The 18,120-nt window shown below is 53.1% G+C and overlaps 1 protein-coding gene across 1 annotated transcript in view; it reads right to left on the minus strand.

Annotated features, from left to right (window-relative positions):
- SUMO3 (small ubiquitin like modifier 3) overlaps positions 1-8,860 on the minus strand; it is a 20,562-nt gene extending 11,702 nt beyond the window's left edge. Inside the window, exons 1-3 of the mRNA XM_019625023.1 lie at positions 8,727-8,860; positions 3,791-3,919; positions 1,548-1,619 (exon numbers count right to left, since the gene is read on the minus strand). Coding sequence (XP_019480568.1) covers positions 1,548-1,619; positions 3,791-3,919; positions 8,727-8,747 — 222 coding nt within the window. The 5' untranslated portion in view covers positions 8,748-8,860. The remainder of the gene's footprint in view (positions 1-1,547; positions 1,620-3,790; positions 3,920-8,726) is intronic.
- Positions 8,861-18,120: the final 9,260 nt, after the last annotated feature.

Raw genomic sequence — 18,120 nt, forward strand, 5'->3', positions numbered from 1 at the left:
CAACTTGGGCCAGTGAAGCAACGTCCTCCACAACTAAACTGAAGAACAAAAGGACAGCAACTTGTCTGTTCCCCTTCCCCCAATTCCCTAGCGCTGTTCCCATCCCCCAATTCGCCAATAAAAATCTTTAAAAAAAAAATGAACAAGTATCTCAAATTATTCCTGAAGATTAGACAGCCAGAGTCCAATAAGGAACACCCAGTGAGCGGCCCCACACTTCATGACCAGCACAGCGGGCGGTGCTTGGGGTTCCAAAGCAAAGCCAATCAGGAAAGGACCCCCACCTGGGCCCTCCCCTTCACCCAGGCCAGACATGGGCAAAGGCTCCCTGCCTTCTCTTTCTGACACCATGGGCACAGACATCTACTTGATGTCTGTCCATTTGCGGAACTGAAGGAAGCTGCTGCCAGTTCGTACAGATTGACCAGGGCTGGAGGCGGTAATGTTTCCCAGAAACATTCTCAGAAATGCAGAGAAGTTACCATCTGCGCTGGCAGGTCAGCCTGCTTCAGACACCACGTGGGCAAGAGCCAGAGTGACAAGCAGGAGGAGAGCTTTCCAGACCCCCAGTGCAAGCCCCCCAGGAATCCTCACAGAGCCCATCACTGTCTTAGCATCAGTGTTCCCTAAAGGGGGCGGGAACACGTCGCCTGCAAGTAGCTGCTCTGACTGATGCAGACGCGGAAGCACAAGACAGACTCCAACAGAGAGAGTCTGGATCGGAACCACGAGGCCGTCTGGCTGGCGAAGGACAAGAGCCCAGCCTGAGCCTCGGCCTCTATCTGCGATGGAAGCCTGCAACACGCTGCACCAACACTTACAGACGGGGCGATGCGGGCAGGCGCTAACAAAAGCTAGGCGTGCCCTGGATAACGGTGTGCACGCGCCTCTCCACCCACACCCCTTGTGCACAAGTGCTTAGGGCACGAGGAGCATGCTGGGAGAGGGGGGACAGAGTGACTAATGCAAATTCCACGTCCACAAGTGGGTGTACATGCGTCTGCCCAGCCCACCCGCTGCACTGCCTGACACGGAGGACACATCTGACAAAGGGCATCATTCTCGTGTGAAACTCTGAGCTTCCGAATTAAAACTTAAACAATCTAGTAAGTAAGACCATTAAGAAAACGTGAAGTAGGGCCAGCGAGTGGCACGATGGTTAAGAGCTGGCTTGGGACGCCAGAGGGCCCCGGTTCAGATCCCACATATGAGGGCCAGTGACAGTGGGTTGCCATGGGCTACCGTGTGTAGCCAGCAGCCAGCGTGAGCGGCCAGCAGCTGCAGTGAGCGGCCGTCCAGAAGCCAGCGACTGACTGCCTCGCCCCGGAAGAGCGCAATGATGGTGCCAACTTGGGCCAGTGAAGCAACGTCCTCCACAACTAGACTGAAGAACAAAACAACAGCAACTTGTCTATTCCCCTTCCCCCAATTCCCCAAAAAAAATCTTTAAAAAAAAGAAAAAACGTGAGGTAGCCCACGTGAGCACCAGTCAGTAGCTCTCTAATCACTCCCAAGTGGCAGTTGCAGCAGGCCTCGGCACGTCATACCTGGGCTGGGGTGTCCGCTTCATTAATTGGCTGCCCATCAAATCGGAATCTAATCTGTCTCATCGACAAGCCCTGAAAAGGCAAACATCATTAAATATTTCCAGGTATACATTAATGCAAAAAAATCAAATATTCACACCAAATACCAAGTTCTGACGATGCAGATTGATGGTCCAGTTGATTATAAACCTCCGGTGACCTATAATCAATTTCACTGACAGCAACACCTTCCAGCCCCGCGGGCACCCACCCTCACTCCCTCACACTTCCCTCCAGAAGCCAAACGGGATTTCTATACTGCCGGCACCCCCACTTCCCGACAGGAACAGGTCCGGTGGCAAGGAGGAATGTGACAGGACTGCACAACACTGGGAAGCAGTTCCGATGGCTGTGGCCTTGAGAAAGTCCACTAAACTTTTCGCACCAACACTGGAAGCCAGAAAAAAAAGCCTCCAAAAAAGGAAAATGAATTTCAACCCAAAGATTTACATGCACCCAAATATTCAAGTGTGAAGGTTTAGAGAAAGTAAGTCAATTAGAAAACACAAATTGGTATTCGCAATATTGCCACAGGGATATGACAGTTTAGGGAACATAATCAATAATGTTGTAAAGATTTTGTAGGATGTCAGACGGGTACTGTACTTATTAGGGAGACCACTTCATAGACTGTGTAGATGCCTGACCACTGCGCTGTCCACCTGAAGCTGAAGCTGAATACTACTGGATGCCAACTATAATTTTATATATATATGGTCACAGGATATGGAGTACAGCATAGGGAATAGAGTCAATGGAATTGTAACAGCTATATATGATGTCAGATTATGAGGAGCAGATTGGGGGAGGGGAGTTATCACTTTGTGAGGGGTGAAATGTCTATTACATTGTTTTGTACACCTGAAACTAATAAAAAAATAACTAAATAAAGTCATTTTCAGACTGCAGTGTCTCAGAGATAAGCATTTTATACACCCTTTCTGAACAAGGGCCTGAAGATACACTCCATCAAAACAGGGTGAAAAGATTAATGCAGAAAATACACAGGAGTGAGTGAAAGGAGTTCCCAGAGTGACTCTAAGGAGGCTCCGGAATGACAACCATGGAGTCAGCCTCCAAACACCTGTCGGGTGGCTGGACAGGAGGGGCTCCAGGAAGGACGACGGGAGAAGCCAACGCGGGGGACGGGGGCCATGCTTTAATAATGGAGGACTCACGACCACCACCAGACCAGGAAAAACAAGACTCAGCGAGAGGAAGGTGTGAGCACAGCCCACGGTGTGACCAGTGGGCAACACTCCCAGGGTCACGACAGAACCAGTGGGTCCTACTTGCAATCTACTGCAAGGACGAGGGACGCAGCATCATGGGGCAGCATCAGAGCTGAACCCCGCCCTTCAAAGGTGAAAATAACCTCTGAAATCAGGAAACAAGAAAACCAAGAAAAAGGGAACGGAAGTGCAGGGCGGGGTTGGCGCCTGGGAGCAGGAGGGCCGAGGAGGGCAGGGCTTCTCTGCATCGTTTCCACAACAACCAAAGCCAAGGTCAGAGGCTGACCAGGGTGCGGACCTCCACAGCTTCCAGAGGGAGGCCACCTCCCTCTCAAAGGAACAGGGCTCCGTGGAAGAGGCCGGGCTAGGCCGGGCACCAGTAGCCCCACACCCCATCACCCAGAGCACTGTACGGGCAGAGCCACCAAGTGCAGGGGCCCAAAGGGACTGCAGGGGCTTCAGGACCAGAGGTGAGTCCAGGGGAGCACCGATGAGAACAAAAACAAAGCAGCCCACGGGACGAAGCAGAAACGTGCTGGAGCCACCAGCTCATAATGACACTACTAAAAATAATGGCAACTCAAAACGTTCGACCCACTGGTCACCGTGGGAGGACGCTAAGGAAAACTGGTGAACAAAGGGAAAGAATCAGGCGTTTCCTGGAAACCAAACTGCGAAGAGGACTGCACCCCACAGACGTGTTCAGGCTACCGTGCAAAGGAGGACTGGAACCACCATGGAGGAGGGAAGCCGTCACACACCGACCCCACTGCAGGCACCGCAGCCCCCCTCCACCCCCCAAGGACAGCACACGGGCTGCTAGAGCAACAGCTGATGGCACAACCCGGAGACACGGGGGCTGAAGACACGTGGCCCCCCCACCCCGGGCACACCGGCACTCCCGGGACCTCAGCACCCCGGACGGCCTGGACCCGGGTGATGCCAGGAGTGGCGCCCAGCCAGCACACCCACCTGCCTCTCACAGTAGGCCTTCATCAGCTTGCTCAGCGGGGTGTGTCTCTTGATTTTGAACTGGACCACAGAGCCGTCCTGCCCGGCCACCTTCAGGTTGATGTGGTCATTCTCTGTCTTCACGCCCTCCTGCAAAAGACGCAAAATGGGGTCTCAACACCAGGTCTCAAATAACCACAAGTCTTTAGGTGACTACTGGGCTTTTGTCAAGTCATTCAAAGCAACCTAATAAAATTCTCCAGCAATCCAGTCACTCATGCGATTGTTACACAGAATTTATTTCCAACTTGTATTTATCAGGCATCCACATGTAAGGAATGCAATCTACAGAGTTCAACGTTAACTCAAAGAAAAAAATCTGCTTAATAAATCTAGGAAAAAGCTGAAAACCCACGTCTGTCACAAGATGACGCCTGTGTAGCCAGAAGGCCATCACGCTGTGGCAGTCCTGCCCAGTCCAGCTTTGTACGCCGGCTCCCAGCTTCTGCTGCCCACGTGACGGCCGTGGGAGGGAAGCCAGTCCTCGCCCGTGCAGGTTCGCATCCCATCAGTCCCACTGAGCAGAGTGGGGACATTTTATCTTTCCTTGATCCCTGACACACGCATGCGCCTGAACAATCGCACGCGGGTTTCCTGTCTTCCAGAAACACACGTCCAGGAGTAGCGGCTTAGGGGCATTTCCTAGGAACTAGAGTGACACGCCCACATGTGACACAGCCACGAGTGTCCTGCAGGCACAGGGCCGCCTGTGAATGGCTGTTTGAGAATGAAGGAGTCACTTATTTTTTAACAAAATGATGAAGCTGACCCCGAGTCAATTTGCTAATGAAGTTCTGATGGGTCTCAAAGTGTATTCTGCACCTTCTCCAGTTGACACACATGCTCTTCTTTTTCCTGATGTGTCACTTGTTAGTGCAGCCCCGGAGTACCTGACCCCCACATCGGGGGCTCAGGGCCAGGGCGACAGAGGGGCTCCGCAGGGTCCCATACCTGCTCCCCTGCTCTCCCTCCTGGGACAGCTGGGACCCTTGTTCCCCTGTGTCCCCAGCCATCCTAACAGAAAGGGACTTGGGGGGCAGGCAGCCGCATCCTGTGTGCTGGCTTCAGGAGATCGCATATGGGGGCGCAGATCTATCCAGGGAGTTCGGAGTGGCCCCAGAAGAGGCCCCAGGAGGCGAGACCCCAGCAAGGAGCCAGAAGGAGGACATCCTGAGGTGACACATACTGGCCACACCGCTGCCTGCCTGGCCACTGGGCAGCGACACCAATCACACCCTCCCTCTCTGCAAAGTGGACTGCAGGGCGGAGAAGCCCGGCGGTGCAAGTGGGGGGTGCTCAGTCACCTGAGACCAAATGGGCTGGGGGTCCCCTCTAGGAGCACCCCCTTCATTCCCTAGAGACTAAGGATGCATTTGCTTTTTTTCCCAATACAAGTTTTATTTTAGAATTTTACATTTATGGAAAAGTTGCACAACAGAGGTGGAGATCGCTGCTGTCCGCCCCTCACTGCTTTCCCTTCTATGACCATCTCACACAGGCCCGCGGGATGTGTCACACCTAAGTGACCACCACTGCCACATCACTAGCAACAAAACTTCAAGCTTTTCTGCTATTTCACCAGTTTTTCCATTGTCCTTTTTCTGTTCCAGGATGCAATCCAGGGGACCACATTGCACTTAGATAGGATTTTTTTTCAATTTTTTCATTATGTTAAAATATACATAATGTAAAATTTACCATTTTAACCCTTTTTACTGGCATTAAGTACATTCACATTGTGCGACCATCAACACATGGCATCCATCTCCAGAAGGCTTTCCATCTTCTAACACTGACACTCTGTCGCCATTAAACACTAACTTCCCTTCTCCAGCCCCTGGCACCTCCATCCTACTTTCTGTCTCTCTCATTTTGACTATTCTAGGAATCTCACATACGTGGATTATACAGTTTTTGTCTTTCTGTCTCTGGTTTATTTCGTGTAGCATAATGTCCCCCATGGTCATCCATGTCGTAGCCTGTGTCAGAAGGTCCTTCCTTTCTCAGGCTGAATAACACTCCATTGTATGGTTAGGCCACTATGCTTATCTGTCCATCCATCGATGGTCACCTGGGTAGCTTCCACATTTTAGCTCTTGTGAATAATGCTGCAGTGATCATGGGGGTGCAAATATCTTGAGACCCTGCTTTCAGTTATTTGGGGTACATACCCAGAAGTGGCAATGCTGAGTCAGATAGTAAATCTTTTTAATTTTTTTGAGGAACTGCCATACTGTTTTTCACAGCTGCTGCACTATTTTACATTCCCACCAACAATGCACAAGGGTCCCCTTGTCCCTATGTCCTGGCCAACACTTGTTGTTTTCTGTTTTTTGATAGTGGCCATCCTGACGGATGTGAAGTCTCGATTGGCATTTCCTCAGCGACTGGTAATGGTGAGCATCTTCTCATGTCCTTATTGGCCATTTGTGTGTCTTCTTTTGAGAAATGTCTGCTTAAGTCCTTTGCCCATTTTTGAATGGGGTTGTTTTTTAGTTGATGAGTTTTAGGAGTTCTTTATATATTCTAGATATTAATCCCTTATCAAGGACACGATTTGCAAATGTCTTCTCCCTTCTGTAGGCTGCCTTTTCACTCTGCTGCTCATGTCCTTTGATGCACAAAATTTTTTAATTTTCATGAAGTCCAGTTTGTCTAATTTTTCTCGTATTACCTGTGTCTTTGGTGTCACCGCCAAGAAATAATTGCCAAGTCCAAAGTCATGAAGATTTTGTCCTGTTTTCGCCTAAGAGTATTATTGGTTTAGGGCTTACATTTAGGTCCTTGATCCCTTTTGAGTTAATTTTTGACATGGTATTAAGAATGATCCAACTTCATTCTTTCTCACGTGGACAGAGGATGCATTTGCTTTTATTATGAAAAGATATAGAAATATTCAAACAAATAGGGTACAGGGAACAGAACACAAAACAAACAGAAACACAGGGCAGAGGGCCCCCAGGGACAAAGGCAGTGCCAACTCCCTCAGGGGAGTAGTGCAGCCAGAAAAGGCCCCAAGCACCTTCCCCCTCTAACAGAGGAACACCCAGAACAAATGGCCTGTCCCAAACCCCCCGCGAATTACAAATAAACAAGGAGTAAAAGAAAAAACCAAAACCCTAAAGACAACGACCACAATTCCCTGCGGTCTGAGCTCTGCCTCTGCCATCGGGGGAGAGAAGCTGCAGTCCCAGCTGACCCTCAAGGTCGTCCTTCCGCCAGCACGATGGTCTGGGAGCACACCTTCTACCATCCTCGCCAGCACGGAGCAGAGTGCTCCCAGCACCCACCGAGGGCACGGCAAACCGGTTAGTTGTCTTGGACACAATTAAAACACGTTTATTCAACTCAAAGGACCATGGAAGTGGACCACGTGGGAGAGCTAAGTTTAAACACACTGAAGAAATGAGTATCACGAGGAAGCCGCCCAGAAAAACAAAGGCATTTCTATTTGGTAGAACAAACGACCTGGGCTGGGAGGAGTGGTAAAAAAGGCTCCGTTAGAACCAAAATGCACAAAGCCAAGGTGGCTCCAACCACATCTGGAGAGAGGTGGTTTGCGTGGGGTGGGACCTTTTCTCAAAGCAGGGCAGGAGGGCACAGGATTCCACAGCCTCCTGTGCTGGGCTCCAGTCTCGGCTGCAGAGGCTGCCATCTCAGTTCCAGGCTGGTATCAGCGGAAGCCTGTGTGCACGGCATTCCACTCAACAGCAGATCTTCCTCTTAGTCAAAAAAAAAAAAAAAACCAGACCCTAACAGTGCAGACGAAAAGCTTCCGAAACCTTAAAGAGTAGTAAAACTCAAGTGCCCCCTTACCTTAGGAAGGACTGGAGCTAACGCCTCGGAGGCGCGCACACTAGAGGGCGCCCTAGGGACGGGTGGGCGCACACTGGGGGACAGCGACGGGGACGGTGGGCGCACACTGGGGGACAGCGACGGGGACGGTGGGCGCACAGCCGGGGACAGCGACGGGGACAGTGGGCGCACAGCCGGGGACAGTGGGCGCACAGCCGGGGACAGCGACGAGGAGGGTGGGCGCACAGCCGGGGACAGCGACAGGGACGGTGGGCGCACAGCGGAGGACGCGGCAGGACGGCGCGGCTGTCCGGTTAAGGACGGCAACGCGCGCAGACAGGCCAGGCCTCTCGGGGCCCCTCGGGGGTGGCCTGCAGTGAGGACTGAGGACCGGGCCTCAGCAGACAGCGCCGGGCCGATCCGAGGACGTGGGTCCAGGCGCGAGCGGCGTATTAGGGGTGAGCCCCCACGACGAAGGAGGTCCCGGGGAGGGATGGCCCGGGGAGGGGTGGCCGCGGGTGACAGAGGAGAGCGTTTCTCCACGAAGGTGGTGGCCGCGTCCGAGATCCCCGCAACCGGGATCTGAGCGAGAAGGGGGGAGGCTTCCCGGTGGGAGAGGGGGTATGTCGGTGGAGGGTACCCCGGCGGGGGACTCCACGGAAGATGGGGTCTGGATGCGGCAGGGGTCCAGGAGACAGTGTGCTCCGGCGGGAAAGGCGCAGCCGTGGCTGGGGATCCGGGCGAGGAGGGCCCCGCTCCAGGTCCTAGGTTAGCCCTGGTCGGGGTTCCCCGTGGGGCAGGGCGGAGCCTGATCAGGGGAAGGGCCCGGGCAGTCCCGCAGCGCGGGGAAGGCGGAGCGGGGCTCGGAAGGGCGGAGCTGCGGGGCGAGGGCGGGGCGCGGGCAGTTGGGGAGGAGCCTGGGCGGAGGGCGGGGCGCGGCCTGGGCCGGGAGACCCGACGCTGGGAGGTCCCTCCAGCGCCGCCGTCCCCAGCCCGAGGCAGAGCCGGGCCGCGGAGGGAGCCCGGCGCGCGGCGGGGGCGGTCGGGGGCGACGCTGGCGGCGGTCGACCCCGGGGGCCGTCCGGTGCCCACCGGCTCTTACCTTGGGCTTCTCCTCGGACATGGTTGCGCACGGCGGCGGGGCGGCGACGGGGAATTAGGCAGCGCCGGAGCCGGCAAGTCACGCTCTCGGCCCGCCGCTCTCCCGCCGCAAATGCTCGCGGGGCCGCGCTTTGCCCCCCAAATCCCGCAGCGTCGGTTGGCCGGGGCGAGGTCACGTGGTGGGCGCGCGTGCACGACGCGCGCGCCCGGGGCGTCGAGCGCGCGCCCGCGGGACCGAGGTTCCTGGCGGTTAGGAATGCGTCATGGGGCGGGGCCTCGCGCGATCCCAGCGGTCCCCACTCCCGCGGACGCTCAGGGCTCCGGGCTCGGGGGGGCGCGCCGGGACCTCGGGGGAGCTCAGGGCAGGGAGGGCGGGGGCGAGAGGGGCGCACCGAGCACCAAGGGCCCCAGAGGGGCGCACACGGAGCCTAGACCATCAGGCCGGGCCAGGTACGGCGGCAGAGACCAGGGCTGGCGCGTTACCTCGGGGCCCGGCTGTCACCTCGGTGCCCTGGTCCACAGACCTGGTCCCTCACCTTCTTAGCTCAGCCAGCCAAGTCCAGGCGCGCTCACTCATTTCCTGCTTTCCGAAGAAAAAGGAAAATAAGACCAGTCTGGTGAATCACCTCCAATGACCACAGGAGACCTGGGTGAGCCAGGGGTGCCTCGGCGGTGAGCTCCTACTGGAAAAGGCTCAGGACCCCTTCACCCAGGAGCCAAACGTCAGGTCACGAAGAGCGGCTGGGTGAATCGAGAAGGTGCGCCAGCGCGACTCTTCCATGGGCTCCATCCACGAAGGACACAGTGCATTTGCTCATTGCGAAGCCCACACAAACTCAAGGCTGACCTCCTTCACCCGCCCAGAGCCGCAGGTGGACAGAGGCATAAACAGGGATGTGGATGTCTTTATCTGGCCACGTCTCACTCTGAGCTTAGCGAGGCTTCCCTCTGTGGCCGCCTCTTCTCCCTTTGTCCAGTCCCCATGTGGAACCTGGCAAGTGGAAGCCGCCCACCTGGGGGAGATGGTGGGTGGGTGCAGGAGGCCCTCTGGTACCATTTTGCTAATGTTTCTGGTATGCACACCCTGTGCCAGATGCTAGCGCTCTGCACCCAATTCTCACAGCAGCCCATTTCGCAGATGCTGAGAGGTCAGCTCACACAGCTGAGGCCCCAGAGTTGGTAAGCAGTACAGCTGGGATTTGAATGCTGGCATATGGTCAGTGAGCTTGACCAGTGTGCTCTGCTGCCTCTCGGGGCAAACCCAGAGTTAGACTCCACCAAGATGGGCCCCAGCGGGTGCCCAGGTAGTCATTGGGAACCTGGGGCGGTCGGGGGCCACCATCAGGACGTCCTTTCAGTGCTTTGAGCACATTCTTAGAAGGCCCTGGCTCTTCTGTCCTCCTGTCTGTAATCCTAATGCCATCGGATGAAATGGACCAGCGATGGCTGGCATTTATCCACCACTCAGGGTGTGCCAAGCCTGGTGCCAAGCTGGCATCATCCCACTCAAGCCTCACAACACATTGAAGCAGGGACTCTCGTGATGCCTATTTTGCCAATTAGGAAATAAAGATTTAGGGGGAGCGTGGGCTGCACAGAATCACGCAGCTAGGAAATAGCAGGGTCTGGATTTGAACCTAAGTGACGGAACCATTTCCATCCTGCCTGAGGAAGGCCCAGCCGACTGGGTTCCACTCATTTCCTGTTAACATCACAAAGCCGTGGATCCAAGTTTTCATGGACTTTAATTTCACAAGCCTTCTTTGACTCTTAAAAACCCACTTTCTTGGCCAGAGGCACCATTTAGGAGAGGGGAAGGGGGCATCCCAAAATGGGGCTGCCACATCACAGATTGGCGAGGTCTCTCCATGAAAGGTCTGGTCAGAGCCAACCTCCCCTCAGCCAGGACCAAGGGTTTGGTCCCTTTCCTTCTGGACCATGGCCCACCTCTGCCAGAGGATCCCTAGGTAGAATGGCCCACTCAAGCTGTGCTTCCGGAAAAGGGGAGCCTGCAGACACCAGCCCCTTCCAGGACAGAGATGCACAATGGGGCTCAGACTGCTGTGCCCCACGCCCCCCAGATGGGTGGCTGTTGTGTGTGACTTCAGGTAGGCAGTGTTCAGATCCATCATCAACTCTAAGACACCAAGTATAAAACATAAGATTGTATGTGCCACATACATACTAAATTATGCCAGGCTATGTGTGAAAAATATATAACTAAAATTGATGAAACACAATATCTGAATGTGTTACAATAAGAAATTGGTTAAAATATGATCCATTCATAATGAAAGTCTATGTCACTATTAAATGTGTAAAGAAAAGAGTAGTTGATAACAGGAAAAGATGCTCATATGATAAGTTTTTTAAAACAAATTGTAAAACTATTGTGGTTTTGAACAACCAGAAAATCTGTATGAAATATTTTGAAAATATGTTTGAAGACATCAGAGAGCTACCAAAACAGAGAAGACTTTCTCTAGGGGGCAAAGATCCCAGAAAGAGATTTCTTTTTCCCTTTGAGGTATTTGGTGATTACTATGATGTATCAGTCTGCTTGGGCCATCATAACAACATACCACAGACCGAGTGGCTTAAAGAACAGACATTTATTTTTTTCACAATTCTGGAGACTGGAAGTCCAAGATGAAGGTGCCAGCAGGGTTGGTTTCAGCCAAGGCCTCTCTCCTTGGCTTGTGGATGGTCACCGTCTCCCTGTGTCTTCACATGGCCTTTCCTCCATGTGTGTATGGAAAGAGAGGAAGGGGGAGACACACACTATGCAGCCCGTAATACATGCAGTGGACAAGAAGTTGAGACAGGTGGGGGAGATAATAATTGGGCATGGCCAACAGCACGATAAACTGGTAGGGGCGCTCTAATAAATAACCTAGACCTTGAGCTGGAGCTCTGAGCGCTGTGACAAAGGAGTGGGGCTGATGTCCTCACAGAGACTGAAAACCAGCATCCAGGCAGCTCACTTCCAAGCTAGACTAAGCTGCTCTGCTCTCCTTCCCATTGCCAGCCTGAAGCAGTCAGAACTCTCTGGAGGAAAGCAACATCATCCCGGGCCTCATGTTAACTAAAATAGCTTCATACACAATATACAGAATTGAATTAAAGTTTATAAAGGAAACCAGAAGACAAATGATCCAACACCAAGAAAAGTATATATATTTGTAATAAACCCACAGGAAAACAGGATATTGGCATTATCAGACACAGACTTTAAAGTAACTTTAAATATGTTCAAGGAAATATATTAGGAGATGAAATTTTTCAGCAGAGAAATGGAATCTATAAAAAAGAATCAAATATAAATTTGAAAACAAAAATCATTGAAATTATGAATTAGGTAGATGGGTTTAACAACAGATTAGACACAGTGGGAGAAATGATTATGAACTGGAAGATAAGTCAAAATATTCAAACAGAAGCAGAGAGAAAAAAAACGTATGGAAAATATAGTAAAAGGCCTAAAAGACATATGCAATATAATGGAAATGGCCAACATATTTGTAAAATGGAATTTCAGAAGGAGAAAAAAGATTAGTCCAGAAGCAATATTTGTAAGATAATAAAAAAGGATTTTTCAAAATTCACCAAAGATAACACACCACAGGTTAAAAAGAAACTACCAACCCAAATGAGAAATATAAAGGGACCCACACCTAAGTATATGATAGTAAGCCTGCTGAAAACCAGAGAATATCAGCCAGATATTTAAAGGAGAAACAAAAAGACTCACGTCGGACTTTGCAACAGAGACATTGAAGCCAAGTGACAATGGAATGACATCTACCAAATGCTGAGAGAAAATAACTACCTACATAGAGTTCTATATCAATTAAAATTTTGTATAAAAATAAAGGTAAAATATATTTCAGAAAAAGCAAATCATCTAGAATTCACTGCCAGAAAACATACGCTAATGGAAATACTAAGGGAATACCTTCTGGCAGAGGGAAATTGATCACAGACAGAAGCATGAAAATACAATAGGGAATGAAGAGGGAAGGAAACATGGAAATAAAACAGAAAGCATACATATGTAGGTAAATCTAAATGCATAACGACTCTGTAAAACAACAACAATGTCTTCTGGACATCCACCCACCCACCCACTCACCCATCTTCTATGCATCTATTACAGGGAATTGGCTGCCACAATCATGGGACTGTAAGTCCCATCGAGTCCCTGTAAGGCTCTCTCCCCATCTGATGCTGGGGCTTAAAGTCTACAGGGTGGGCAGACAGGAAGGGAGGGGCGTGAGCTGCAGGGCCTCTCAGCAGAGGCTGAGCCCCGTCGGCACTTTGTTGCCCCTGCCCTCTTCCACAAGTCGGTACTGCAGAAGCAGGGCCCTTCGCCATGGAGCTGACTGCTCGCTCCTGGCCTGCTGTTTGCTCAAGTAAGCAGGCAGAGTGGCTGCTGCCTCCTTTCTGTGCTCCAGAATCTCCCAGGAACCTGCCTGTGGCCCACCCCACTGGAAACACACAAGAAAGGAAATTCTGAGGTGTTTCCCACCAGCCACCTTGACACATTGGAAAGCTCACTCACCACCTCAGATGGCTTATGCCAATCTATTTGTTCATTATCTGTCTCAAGCCCCAGCACCAGCACCTGCCACGAGCTCAGAAAGCATTTGTGAAGTGGATGGGTGGGTGAATGGGTGGGTGCACGAATGGATGGATGATGTATAGATGGATAGATGATTAGATATATAATGGATGGATGGATGGATGGATGGATAGATGGATGGATGGTGGGGATGGATGGATGGATGGTGGTGGTAGTGGATGGATGGATGGTGGTAGTGGATGGATGGATGGTGGTAGTGTGTGGATGGATTGATGGATGGATGGATGGATGGATGGATGATGGTAGTGGATGGATGGATGGTGGTAGTGGGTGGATGGATGGATGGGTGGATGGATGGTGGGGATGGATGGATGGATGGATAGATAGATGAGTGGGGGGAAGTGGGTAGATGGATGGATGCATAGATGGATGGACAGACAGGTACCCTACTGGTTCTGCTTCTGTAGTTAAAGCCTGCTACATTAGGTGGCCAGAAGAACTGAACAATAGCTGTAAGTTAGGGAGCAGATCCTAGCAAAGGAGGGCTCTTCAGATAGTTGGCCAGGGAAAATGCACACACCTGAACAGAGGGAGGGAGCAGGGGCAGGAGCTGCTGGGATGCCTAAGAAGGTGCTCTAGGTAGCAAGCACAGCCGAGAGGGAGTGGTGTGCTGAAAGACAGGGAGATGCAGGTGGAGGCCAAGGGGCCTTCCAGATTGTGCAGGACATGAGTGGCTCCATCTTAAAGCTAACCCACCATCGTGCCATCTGGGTAAGCTCGGGCCCTCGATCCTCAGCCCTCTCCCCTTCCCTTGGCTATGCACACACAGCTCTGGGCCGGTCATAGGATTTCCCTTAGTTCTCTCTGGCGAGTGGCCCTCAGTGTTTTCTTAACTCTCTCCCTGTTAAACTGACCAACCCACAAGCTGGGCTTGTCTGCCCCTTTGTCCTCTCAGCTCCTTGGGCATTTGGGGACTGCTTTGCTACACAACCCTCTTCTGAAACAGGCCATCACGAGAACTAGGGACTATTTCTAAGTGCAGTGGGAGCCACGGGGGTTGTGTGGGTCCCCACAAAGTTTAAAGGGGTCCCTCAGGCCAGGGATGAGGAGAGGCTGCCGGGCAGGAGTGGCAGCAGAGAACAGTGGGGCCAGCCGTGCTGAATATCTGGGGAGGGGCAGAGGGTGGCAGCATGGATCTGGGGTTGGGGGGTGCGGGCAGGCCAGCCCATTGCTGCACTCTGCACACTGTGGGGCCTGGGTGACAGGGTCTGGCTTGTGCTGGCTGTGGTGAGAGGCCTGTAAGACACATGGGGTCAGGGAGAGGTGTGACGGAGGAGCATGGAGTCGGCCCCTGGGGACCTGGAGGAGACTGTCCAGGGAGTCGAGGAGGGTGAGGGCTGGCGCTGCCAGCAGCCCCCGCCCTCCCAGTGCCGGGCCTGTGGGCTCTGATTCTAGAACCCAGCACCATGTGTTTTCCGAGCACAGCCCTGAGCTCCCCATGTCCTCTGAAACAATCTCCTAATTCTGGTGTCTGGGCCCCTGGAATTGAGTCACCAATCCCAGCCCTTTGGCTGAGCACGCAGGCTTCTCTGCACTGGTCCCACCTCTCCAGACCAGTGTCCTGGGGGGCAGTCCACTTGGGGAGGGGCACGCCCTGACAACCCTCTTGGGAAATGGGCCCTGGGTCTCCTGAGCAAGTCATCCAACCTTGTGCTCCCACCCTGCGGTTCTGGCTCTAAGAAACCCTTCCCAAGGCTTCCGAGCCAGCTCAGGACAGTGCTGCCTCCTGCCAGGGCAGGGACCCCCCGCTCAGGTTCTGGGTGTCAATCATCCACCCCCTCCTGGTGGCAGCTGGTGCCCTGAAGCCTGCTCTACCAACAGTCACCTGGTAGCAGCAACCCTCTGTGGTGAGGGGTTAACTATCTATCTTCATGCCTGGTTAACCATCTTTATGTCTAGTTAACTATTCTTTATGCCTGGTTAACCATCTTTATGCCTGGTTAACTATCTTTATGTCTAGCTAACTATTCTTTATGCCTGGTTAACCATCTTTATGCCTGGCTATCTTTATGCCTGGTTAACTATCTTTATGTCTGGTTAACTATCTTTATGCCTGGCTAACAATTCTTCATGGGGGTTAACCTCCCTTTATACTGACAGAGTTAACTCTTCTTTTTGTCGAGCTGATGACTCTCCAGGTAGTGCTGTTCCTTGGCCGGGGCCCTGCTGGCACCTGAGTGGACACAGGGCAGCACCCCGCCGACTGCCCTTTGAACATAAGTCTCCAAGACCCTTTGAGTAACTGGAGGTAGCCCTCGCGATTTTGTAAAAATGCTGAAAAAGCAAACATGGCAGCGCTGTTAATTGGGATACAAAGTTAGAAATCATGCGGCACAAAGAAAATGCCACATCTTCACCCTCAGTCTGAGACACTTGATTCAACTTGGCCAAATGTGATCACCTGGGAAGTAGACGAGAAACACGTGCAAAACATGGGAACGTGAGGTTAAGCCCCGAGAGGGGCTTATTAGCGTCAAGAAGGGCAGGCCAGCGGCAGGGAGCCGTGGACAGGGCCGGGGCTCACAGCGACCCCTCAGCCGTCTCCAACCTCACTCTAAAAGCCCCATCGCAACCCCTGCTATCGAAGAAAATTGACTTTATTTTGTCGACTCAGTGCCTCTGTCCCTAAGTGTAAAGAACTAGAATTTGTAAAAGAAATTACTCAAGCACGTTATGTTGACTGTATTTGGTGATTTATCTGTCATTAGCAATTGTTTAGTATAGGCTTTAGAACAATCAGAGGTTTGCCCATGACTGCGGGTTGAATGGCACTGCTTAGCTCTGGGGAGAAAAGCCTTGTCAAGTCCAAGTCCGCTGAGCTGGCGCCCCTGGGGCTTCCCGGCGAGGTTGGGGTACACTGTGCAGGGAGGGACCTGCATTAGGGCCTCTGTAACCAGCATTATGGAGAAGTGGGTGCTGTGAGATGGAATCACCTCAAGTGAACGCAGTTTCCCAACTGCTGGACGTGTCCCAGATGTGGCCCTCGTGAGGCCGGCGGCTGCCTGGCCAGGAGCGCACTCCCAGGCACCATGCAGTGACCAGCTCCTGCCACTGGAACCTAGTGGAGGTGTCACTTCTCCACTGCAGGCACAGGACTCCGAAAACCCAGGGGACACCCAGCCACAAGACCACAGGGAGCAAAGCTGCCACCAACTGGGAATGTCCCCGAGCTGAGCCACCAGGGTGCTGCGGTCCGTCCAGGCGAGCAGCTGAGGGGAACAAGTCCAAGCAGCACACCAGCCACTTCTGCCCTTCTACGCTTGTGACACTCTGACTCAAAGGCCATTTGGGAGGCTGTGTCCCCAGCAGAAGGCATGGGACCAGGGACAAGGGGTGGCAACAGGCTACCTACCGGCTCACCCCCTACAACTCACTTGGGGCATCGGTGCCTCCTGTGCCCCGTCAGGCTCGACCAGATGTCTGTATTAGGGGGCACAGTATGGTCTCTATTCCCCAGATGTGGCTGATGCTGGGTCCTGTGGCTCCTCAAAGTGGACATGTGGCCAGAGAAAGCTCTGAAGTGGCAGCGCTGGCCAGGAGGCACGTGGGTTTCTTCTAAGTATCCAGGCACTCACGGGATGTATGCCGTGCCTCCTGGTAAGGAGCACTGAGAACGGCCACCGAATCAGCCACCGCTTGACCAGGGTGCGGTCCCCAGGGCCTGTGAGCTGCATGGCAGCACTGTGGGGAGCAGAGGGACCAGCAGGGGTGCTGTGGAGAGGAGAGGAGGCCTAGACAGGGCGGGGTGGGGGATGGGGAGCCTGGGGACCATCCACGTGGCAGGTCCAGGTGGGTCCCACCTTTTCCCATGATTTCTTAGGAACTGTGACTGCCACCATCTCACAGAAGCACCCACAGGATGGAGCCCAAGCTCCTGACACTCAGCTCCCCGGACATGACTTCAGCCACGGTGGTCCTAATGCTGTCAACGATGTCCCCATGCCAGTGTCCGCTCGCCATCCCCACCCACACCAAACACACCTGTGCACACGTGGGGCCCACGCTTCCCCTTGGGTTGCTTGAGAACCGCGGTCTCAGGGCGACTGACTTCCAGATGAGGTTTTGGCAAAACTGCATGGGGCCATTCACCTCCATACATCTTGCAAAGTGTCACAGATCCCTCCTAGTGAGGTGTCCCTCCCTGTGGGGGAAAATTTGGCAGATTCTACCAGCATTTTAAATAAGCACCATGGACACATTGATTCAGAATTCTACTTCCAGGAACTAACCCCACGGGCCACGCACACGTCACTCGCCATCCCACCCCTCAGAGCAGAAGCGTCACCATCCAACTTCCTAAATGAGTCCAAGGCTGATGTACGTTTCCCATGTGGACTGGACACCCTCTAATGACATGCTAGGTCCAAGGCCACCGTGACTGTGTCCAGGGGCGGAGACACCACCTCCCGCCTCCCCCATTCTAGATGTAGGCCTGTAACTTGAGACGTTCTAGAAGGAAGAAGGGAAGTGGATCTTTCGCTGTACTTTCACCTGGAGGTGGGTGAGGTGCAGCTGGGCTGTGCGGGGGGCAAACACTTCCCACGGGGCCGATGGTGCCAGCAGTCTGATGAGCACCTACAGACACTAACAGCTGAGCGAGTCCCAGAGTCCCAATGCCTGACTAATAACGGCTCAGCAGCAACTCAGAGGACGGAGGGTGGGAGGATGTCTGTCAACAGTTACGTGTTTCAAACAGGGGAGCCAAGGATGCAAAGCGCAGAGACAGAAGTGCTTTCTGCTGGGTTCCTGGAAC

This window comes from Hipposideros armiger, unplaced genomic scaffold, assembly GCF_001890085.2.
Source record: "Hipposideros armiger isolate ML-2016 unplaced genomic scaffold, ASM189008v1 scaffold_612, whole genome shotgun sequence".
Classification (NCBI taxonomy): Eukaryota; Metazoa; Chordata; class Mammalia; order Chiroptera; family Hipposideridae; genus Hipposideros; species Hipposideros armiger.